The sequence below is a fragment of the Diadema antillarum genome, unplaced genomic scaffold, assembly GCF_040938485.1.
Source record: "Diadema antillarum isolate AM-2024a unplaced genomic scaffold, OU_Dant_1.0 seq00000782_RagTag, whole genome shotgun sequence".
Lineage (NCBI taxonomy): Eukaryota > Metazoa > Echinodermata > Echinoidea > Diadematoida > Diadematidae > Diadema > Diadema antillarum.
The window spans coordinates 1,779,066-1,789,078 of record NW_027271670.1 but is presented as its reverse complement, the minus strand read 5'-3'; the positions used below and the strand labels follow the sequence as shown (position 1 = coordinate 1,789,078).

The 10,013-nt window shown below is 39.3% G+C and overlaps 1 protein-coding gene across 1 annotated transcript; it reads right to left on the bottom strand.

The window, feature by feature from the left end:
• Positions 1–429: 429 nt before the first annotated feature.
• Positions 430–5,704, bottom strand: LOC139739085 (ras-related and estrogen-regulated growth inhibitor-like). The gene is made up of 4 exons (XM_071649701.1): positions 5,679–5,704; positions 4,883–5,037; positions 1,550–1,606; positions 430–1,007 (listed from the first exon to the last, which is right to left on the bottom strand). Exons 1-4 carry the CDS (start codon positions 5,702–5,704, stop codon positions 430–432), a joined length of 816 nt encoding a protein of 271 aa, XP_071505802.1.
• Positions 5,705–10,013: the final 4,309 nt, after the last annotated feature.

Genomic DNA, 10,013 nt, shown 5'->3' with positions numbered 1-10,013 from the left:
TTATCGTTAAGGATTGTAATCGATGGAAGTATAATTTCATTTTAAGGGCATCAGAGCTGAAGAAGCAAATGGTGCCCGTCGTCACATTTTAATATCTTTACCATATACGCTTTGCGTTAAAAAAAAAAGAAAAAGAAAAAAAGAACGAAAGAGAGTTTGCATTCAAACTGCATGATTGAAAAGTTTAAAATACTTTACACACTTTACCGGGACAAACACATCTGCGCACTATACAAAGCACTCATTTGCATGTTCCATTTAGTTCAAGCATTTACGTCGGCTTTCACGACGTGTGTCGGTTTGATTAACAGAATAATTATTATTGCAGCAATCCGCGTGGCTTTGAAATATACATATATTTACAAAAGTCTCGTTAAGTTCATGATATTCTCAATCGTTAGTCCTGTGCGGTGAACAAGAGCGTCTCTTTTAGACAGCGGGACAAGTAAGTCTCCTTTGATGGAATCTAGGGATAGCGCCGACGTGTAACAAATTCAGAGTCCAATCGGGAAGGGCTGCTACGTGTTCTTCTTTTGTCGCTTGCCTGGAGTTGCTGTTGATGGTTGCCAGCGCGGACACAGCTCTCCTGAAATACCGACCTCTCCTGCTCGCCTTCAGCTTCTTCTGCTCGATCTGGACGTCGCGCACGAACTCAAGGATGCCCTCTTTCAGCTTGCCGTTGTCGGTGGCGGCGGATACCTCTCGGAAAGTCCAGCCGGCGTCCCTGGCCAAGCAGTAACCCTCCTTGAAGCTCACGCAGCGCCCTCGCTCCATCTCTCGCTTGTTGCCTAGCAACATGACGGGTAGGTGGGACTTGCCGTGGAGCTCGAGCTGGTCGGCGAGGAGGCGGGCCTTCTCGAAGCTGGAGCGATCGGTGATCGAGTAGACGTAGAGAATGGCGTCAGCCTCGACCAGGTAGTCTTCCAAAGAAGACTGGTTGGCCGTGTCGTAGAGCTCGACCTTGGTCAGTCTGCCGTCTATCGTTTCCAACTTTTCATAACAGCTCTCTGTAACAGAAAGAAAACGAAAAGGAAATTCGATTGAAGTGACTGGTGATTGCACGACGTATAAATGGTTATTATTTGCACCTGGTGGCTGGTATACTTATACACTCTATTAACAGATATGCACACCAATAATATAACTATGGTGGCTACATTAACTTATATAATGTAATTCCGACAAGACCGAGACAAATATATATCAATCTATTCTGATGCAGCTTAGAAACTTGCACTTTGCACTTTGCAATGATTACTCGTACAAATTTATATTTCAGTCGTCTAATAATAATTTCAAACGTTTACGTAAAGCTATAAGCCTAAACATCCCTTAAAAGTCTGTATTTACCAGAGCATATGAGTCATTTTAACCTTGAAAGTCAAAGTAAGCAGATGTGCGGCTGCAAAATTACTTAAGAAGGCGAAGTTGGAGAGTCCTTTCAGGTTTGTATAATCATGTAGGTTTCAGCGACAATTATTCACATTTTTGGAGATAGTTTAACAGGTCTCGTTGCTACCACAGATCACAAATTACAGAAATTACTCACCTAGCGTGGGGTCGTATTCATGCAGGTAACGCCCACACAGGAATCGCACAGAAATTGCTGAAACGAGAAAATAAAGAAGGGAGAAAACATTAATAGAAACATGAAAACATTGCAGCGTGGGGAAAAAATACGCAATGGGTAACGAAAATGTGCGTGTGTATATGGTTGGGTTTGTATGTGTTTGTGACTGTCTGCGTGTGTTTGTCATACGACTGTATGTGTGTACTTGTTTGTGAAATTTTGTTTGGTCTTTTTTACTCTTAAGGCTGAATTGTTTAAAAGAACAATTTACCACAACGCAAATTCAATTAGGTCCTTGCTTGCATTATTCGTTAAGGAATGTTAATACATAATCCCATAAATGACTCATAACAGCTGCCCTGGAGAACCTGCATACCATCGCCTCGGTATTTGACAAATAAAAAGGGAGAACTTTTCAATGGAGTAGAAAAGGAGAAATTGGTTCGGACAAGTGCCAGGAGCGGCGCACATTCCTTCTCTTTAGACCATCCCTCGACACAATTCATACACACACGAGTGGTTTTTAACACCGATTCACGAAAGCCTGCTCCTCCCACACCTTGGGTACAATGAGGCTCAGATCCAGAGGGTCACAGTACGCTAATCATCTCAGCAAATATCACTGGTCACTGGTTTTCATCGGGCTCTCTTCTCGTGATTTTATCTCAGGGTAACAGTCGGATTACACCGTCTTTGTACTCAAATGTAAAAAAGTAAAAAACTAAATTATTAGGGAGGATTAGCAATGATTAAACCCCAAGTAAGCCTTACATTATGCCTCAGTAGCTGAATGGTTATCGGGACCTTCTACAGGGCTTTTGGAAGGGTCCCGGGCTTCATGTTGTTTCCCTTTGATCAAGAAAAAGTCTTTAGTGATCTCGCTTTTGTTTTCCCTAATCCTAATCGCATTGTGCAAGATGAGAAATGTAGCGGTGTAAAACCACTTCGTACGTCATCAGTTCATAATCTAAATAAGATTTGCTTCAACCTGGTACAGGCTTGCGTCGAAATCACCAAAAGTCCGATTTTGTCTGCTGTTTTACCGACCCAGTCTCACTATTAGTCCTTATCACATTCCCTATTATATGAACTTGCCTCCGAAGCCAAACATAAAATAAGATGTAATATCTTGTGTCACCAACGGTATTTTGAACTGATTTAGAATGTTTCTACTGACATCCATTAATCATGGTGGAACAGATATTGCTGTCGGCGTCTCTTCATGTCAAACTTTATTACAGTTAACCTATTGTGGCGAGCATGTCAAATTTAGTGTGTAAGTAAAACGGTTTCACAAGTCATGACAGTGTAGGATAATTGTTCAAAGTAATCATCTTTATACCCTGTTCGAACATTATGCTTTTCTTCTTTTATCGGGCAAGTCAAAGAAATGATTTTGCCTAAAGATATACGATGGAACCCTATTCGTTCACCTTGCTAGAACATCTATTCCCTCGTTCACTCGAGACAAACAGAGAAGGTCTCTCGAAGAGCCTTTTGATGACCTCAAGGCATTTAATTCAATCATTAAGGCAGTCTCCGTTAATTAGATCAACCCTCGTCGTTGTTCTAGTGGTCTTTTTGTTTCTTATCGAGACTGAGGTCACAATGTGGGTGAATTGAGTCATTAGTCATTATCAATCACGTGCGTGAGGAAAGTGTGACACTGGTCCTGGAACATGTTTGACTGATGACTAAAATTAGCGCCAGCGCAAAGTGAAAGGCTCTTGACACTATAGCTCTCTCTCTGTGTATATGTCTTCATTTTCGTTTGTCTTCGAGTTTGAGTCAGACAAGACAAGTGTAATGCGGATCATCCCTGACTAGATAAACATAGTGATGGGAAGATGGTGGAGGCACAATTGGTCTAAAAATAGCCATGGAAACGCCAAAATGTCAATACATCCTCCTCCGTTAGACTGTCAACATGGAGGTTACTGGGTGAAGAGCGCTATTCCAACTCTACTCAGGAATGTCCTCCATTGAGTCAGATTTCAAGTGTTGTCATGGTATTGAGACAGGGGAGTTGTGACACTCTTCTTCTTCAATATGAATTGCTTTGTCTACCATACATTGTTGCGAGCTCTACCATTGTTTAAAAAGTGATACTCCGCTGATGATAAACCATGTTTCCCATTTCTCATCATGAACCTTATCTCCATTCGCATCTCTCTAACACACACACACACACACACACACACACACACACACATACATAACATAACATACACAAGTACACGCGCACACACGCTCTCTCTCTATTTTCTTATCCTGGTATCATACAGTGAGGCGAACTATGGTATAGAACAAAATCGTTTAGTTTTTCATACGTACTGAAAACCTGTACTCTAACAAACTATTTCTTCAATAACCCCGGTAGTCTCAGGGAAATTATTTAGAAACAAGCTTCAAGAAATAAGATGTGACCGACAAAAAATAACACAGTTAAGGTCAATCGATAATTGTTTCTGACAAGTTTAGATTTAATCCCACACGTGACTTCTATTCTACACAGAAGAGACAGCGCCGCCGAAGCTAATGAGTCACGACAAAGTAAGTGGTTTAATTATTACCAGGTAAACAAATCGATTAGGAGTTTGCCTGGACGGGGGACGCCGGAGCACCTGGGCCTCGCAAGCTCCAAAATTGGGGGAAAGGTTACCTATATGAAGTATACCCTCCTCATCCTTACCCTCATCAACTAACTCCCATCATTGACATCTTAACCCCTTGTTGTCCAATTAATAAAACTTTATCCGTTCCTTCTGTGCCAGGTCATCTCAATAGCAATTATATTTTGTATGGTGTGTGGTTTGTAACTTGTATTTACGGCTTCTCGCTGCCCGTAAATGTGTATATCTTTTAAAATAATTTGTTGATTTGTACCAAGCAGAAACAATAAATGAAATGATAAATGAAATATAATACAAATTGCTGCTGACCATTACATTACATCTGTAAGAAATTATGAGGTGCAAACTAACTACATATCGCATTTTTTGCTTATTACAGTAGGAACATTTTAATTTCCTGAAAACGGATAGACACTTTGCCATCTCACGCATTTTTTGTTTTGTTTTGTTTTTGTTTTGATCTCGTTTCGGGTTTTTCTAGTGAGCGTAAGATCATGAAGAAGTGAAAGTGTTCAATCTCAAAGAGAATATACCAATAGAATGGAAAGCTATCAGAAGCTTATAGGAGGAGCACTGTAAAGCTGACATTATTCGATCTCTGCTAAAACATTTGAGTACCGAGGACAATATCATGCAACCTGATAAATAGAGATACTATCTTGCCCAGATCGAAACTCACCGGATTTCCCCACGCCATCCTGTCCGAGGAGCACGAGTCTGAAGTTGTGCTTGTCGGTTTTATCGGTCCTCAGTATCGGTGAGTGATCGGGTTTCACCGCGGAGAAAGTCACTGCCCTCTCCCGGTCCTTGGTCTTCTGCACAGAGCGCAGAGTGCTGGACGGACGGAATGGAGGGAAAATAGGGAGGTTAACCCTCGAACAACTGTCATGTCAACATCACACTGAGGGTTGCATACAACATAGTTCTGACAGTGCAGTGCTGACAGATTTTGCTGTGATATACAAATATTTTTTTTCTATAATTGGCGACAATACGATGGAAAATTGGAATAATTAGTTCCGCGGGAATGACATTTGCTTCATGAAACTGAATGTTCATCGACAGAACAAATTACGGATTCGAGAGAGAGAGAGAGATAGTTTGGACGATAGTACCAACATGAACAGAATATACGCATGGAATATGCATTGATAGTACCAACACGAACAGATAAGCATGGAATGTGCATTGACATTAGTACCAACATGAACAGATAAGCATGGTGGAATATGCATAGATTTCAATATCGAAGGAAATATTTTATCTTCGTATGAATCTAATTAATTCAACACTTGACATCCAATACATCTTGGACAATGACCATTGCAATAATATTCTGACAATGAAATCAGCTGCAGGCATTGAGAAATAAAAAAGAGATTAAGATCAGATCCCAAAGCACTTAGGAGCTCCTTTAAAGGAGATGTCAAACTGCTTCTAAGACAAAGTAAAGACGCGAGTTCGAGTATTCTTACCTTTTGATGTGTGGAGAAATCGTCATGTTGAAAGATACAAGGAGTTTTCTTTCCCAAACTGGAAAAGTCGTCAAAATATAAATGAAGGATGCACAAAGTTGCGGAGTATTCCTCTCGGTGAAAGGAAGCGAATACTAACGTGTAATCCCGCGCGACTTGGCGTCCAGTTTTACCAGCGTGTATTAACGTTTACTGTGTGCGTGGTAGACGCGTTATCAACTGAATGCTTGTTGACCAGTCGTCTGCATTTTATACGTCCTGGGACAATGGTAGTTGCGGGGGCTGCGATATAGGGTCGTGATGGGGCTTCTTTGTCCAGTGAGAGATCGGTCTGTTCTTCTCGGGGGTAGAAAAAATAAAAACAACAACAACATCAATGAGTTTCGTCCTGGGAGTTGATCCACCTCGGTTACCTAGAAATCTCTGAAAACGCTAAAAAGTGTCTTTATCTCCATGTGTTGTTGTCACCTTTACAAGCTTTTACACACCGGGTTCGGTTGAACGGTAGTGCCCTCCAGGGTCAGAAAGGAGAGAAAGAGTGAGAGACAGAGAAAGAGATATAGAGAAAGAGAAACAGAGGGAGAGAGAGAGATGAAGAGACACGGAAAGAGATATACAGACAAAAAAAGAATGTCAGCTTGTTTTGAGAGTGTTTGCAATATAACATTTCAACCGTTGTTTTCACGCACGTAAGATTTCGAGTTTGTTTATCTCGCGTCGGGTCAGAATAAAATGTCATTAAGGAGACTGTCCTTCGTATAAGTCACACTGGTGGGCTGGCAGGTGTAATGTGGTAATGTACAGGTGAAAAACAAATAACAGCAGAGAACAGGTGGGAGGTAGCCATCAGCCATCCGCCAAAACAAACAAACAAACAAACATACATACAAACAAACACACACGCCCTTCTCCCCATCCGTTTCTGGAAAAGGTCAGAAATTACAAACAACAGAAGGTAAGGCAAACATAATCATTTATTACAATGGATTAGATCACTAGCAATATCATTCGAAACTAATCTTTAATTTCAGCAGTATGTGGTATACTTAATATACTGTTTCCATTTTGAAAGATATTGTAAGTATATGCTGTAATTGTCATCAGTGTATTGACGTTTTCTGTGATATTACTGAAAAAAAATGACTGAAAAAATTAATGAAAAGAACTTTGATTTATGTGTGAAATTATGTTGAAGAAAATAAAATCAAACGAACAAACAAACGAATGGGTGAAATTTATTTTTCCAGTGATTGATTTTGTGCACCTACCTGCAGACAAAAAGACATAATTTGCCATGAGCAGCAACGGCATCCTTCGTGTCCTTTCCACCCGACTGATTTTCATCCGTGCTTTATGTACTTGATTATTTCACTAGTCATTCGATTGGTCTGAAATGTACAATATACCACGATCAAGATGCAATTATAACTGATTCGAGTGGAAATAGCTCGTCGTTTGAGAAGGAAAATTTACAAATGACAAAGAATGCTGACGAACTAATTAGCAGGCTAAGACGTGATAAATACAACGACATCGCCGCCTTATCATTATTTGCATAACTGGTGTATCTATCTGTACATATACATATATATATATATATATATATATATATATATATATATATATATATATAAGTCTGGATCCAGCCTTAGGGAGACATTGTGTAGATGAGCAACGTCAACAGTAAGACATGCGATTAAATTGACAAAGTATAGTTGAAAACGTTAAAGAGACACAAATTGTCTCCCTAAGGTCGTGTGTAAGTAATTATGAGCATATAATGTCTCCCTAACGCTGGGTCGTACTTACATACAGTATGCATACATATGTGTATATTATGTTGAAGCTTAACATCGATAACACTCAATAATCATTCATGATTTCACAACATAATCATTCTTTATAAAGGCAACAAATAGGCCACTTAGCATGGATAGCGCTCTTTACAATGCACTGCGATCTTCTTAGTTACAGACATTGAAGAGATTTGCAGTTCTATAAACTCCCCTTTGTTTCAGTTTGATTTATTGGTTCAAAGACGTCGAGGTTGCAGATCGTCTCGAAATCAGACTTTTCTCATTTTGTTGTGATTATCTTTGTTATTCTTAGATCTTTTCCTTATTTTGACTATTATTATCATGTAACGTTCATTCTGCATACATGTAATTTCAAATTTTATTACTATACATGGATCAGTAGATGTAATAAGACACGAATGTGTGTGGAGAAATATTCCGTAAAATGAAAATGAAATGAAATTACTGTCTTGTTTTCCGAATCCATAGTTGTGTCAATGTTACATTACGATAAATTGGCAGGAAAATGATCTGTGATTACTGTAGGTCGAAAAGCACTATGATGTGTAAAAAAATGAACATTGGAGAAGTGTAGGAATAATTATCAGTTTTCCAACTAGCAATGTCCCGCTATTCCTTCTTCTATGTTTTCATTGAAGAATAGTTACACATAGATACATCGACAGGAAAATGAACTGTGATTACTGTAGGTCGAAAAGCATAATGATGTATCAACGACAAATGAACATCGGAGAAGAGAAGGAATAATTGTCAGTTTTCCAACTACTATAGCAATGTCCACTGTTCCTCCTTCTATGTTTTCCTAGAAGAATAGTTTCTTCTTCGTCTTGGTTTTTGCCTTCTTTTCTTGTTGTCTCGTATTCGTTTACCACTATTACAAGAAAACATGTTTTTGTGAGAGAGTTCTTTTGTGACCTCATAAAGTCTCTTTTGTCCCTTCTTGTTCACAGGTATAGGGAGATGCTCCCTCCCATGTAATGAGAGTTGTTTGCCGTGAATTTAGGCATACCGTTAACTTTCCCTCTTCCCTTTCATGTGACAGAGAAAAAAAAACAAGAGAGATAAACACATTCGTGACGTCATAACTGGAGCAAGAGAGCATTGCATTTTACTTATTGTCACTTGCGTAATGTGGAAGGAACACCAGTGAAAATGAAGCCCACAAGTGGTATATGTTCTGACAAAGCGCGGGACTACACCTATAACGTGCTTGCGAAAAGTCAAACGATGGGACCTATATTACATCGTACATTGCATGTGTTGTTCATCTGTGATTGCTCGCAAGTTAAGAAGATTTCACGCACCGGCAGACTTCAAGCCGTTACAATCGCATTGTTCCAGGAATCTGAATGAAGATAACATACCAAGTCTCTCAGATAGGTACTTACCACTCTCTCCTTTACACAAAGAACAAGCGATGGGACTGGGAGAAGGAAAACATTTCAAACAATAGAGAGGCATAGCAGTGCTTCATTAGCCTTCAGCGATCTTTGAAGCTAATGACAAGGACATTATCTGCGGGTTGAAAACATTCTGGATTTTTTTTTTCATCAGTTTACCCCTCGAAAGCACGATGCTTTGTTGAGAAGAAAACGCAGACTCTTAGGTATTATGATATTCCTTCATTGGCGAAAGTAATTATGTTTAATAAACACTAGCCACTACATATCAGGTGTTATTTCTTTCTTTAAAAAAAAGCAACCACAACTTCACTTTCCTTGACATAATACTCGGGGAATATAGACAATTCTACTCAAATACAATTATAGGAGAACAAATAAACCACATGCTGCGGGAAATTAATAAAAGTGTTAAACATACTTTCGCCAATGAAGGAATATCATAATACTTAAGAGTCTGCGTTTTCTTCTCAACAAAGCATCGTGCTTTCGAGGGGTAAACTGATGGGGAAAAAATGAGTGTAAGTTATTTCACAAGGATATTTGTTCAGATATGTGTTTATATGCTCATTTCCTCAAAACTAGCGCTATAGGGGATGGGCACATTAGACAGACAAGTCTCTTCTTACATATAATCATAGACTCATAATAATTATGCATTTATTGAATCAAAAGTTATCTGAGGTTTTCACTTTTCCAGTGAGGATCGAACTTCAAGCTATTCTTCTCTTGCATGCACTACAGGGCATGGAATCCATCCTCAATACTAGTTTTTGCTACGTCGGAAAGTTGCAGGCAAGTCTTCCAGTATATCGGGTAAGATACCACTATTGTCATAAGGGTCACCTTTAACATTCTATGTAGTATTGGTAGTAAACCGGTCTATTGTCGGAGGTGATTTTGTTGGTATAAATCCGACACGCTGTGAAACGGGTTAAAGCCAGCAATGACGTCATAGAAAAGCACATAAGTCTAGTCCTATAATTAAGCTAATCCGATTTTTCACAATTGCAGGTGTTGTGGATAATGTTTTCATTACAATGAAAATTCTTCTGTGAATGTACAGAAGCATTTGAACAGAGTGGTACGATCGGGAACGGCTCTACTTATTGTTATGC

What these genes read in the sequence shown, in the direction of transcription:
- LOC139739085 (XM_071649701.1), bottom strand. Translation starts at nt 5,704, where the DNA reads ATGACGATTTCTCCACACATCAAAAG. An exon ending in ATTTCTCCACACATCAAAAG is followed by an intron (nt 5,038 to 5,678) that starts GTAAGAATACTC and finishes CCGTCCGTCCAG; the next exon opens with CACTCTGCGCTCTGTGCAGA. An exon ending in TGAATACGACCCCACGCTAG is followed by an intron (nt 1,008 to 1,549) that starts GTGAGTAATTTC and finishes TTTCTGTTACAG; the next exon opens with AGAGCTGTTATGAAAAGTTG.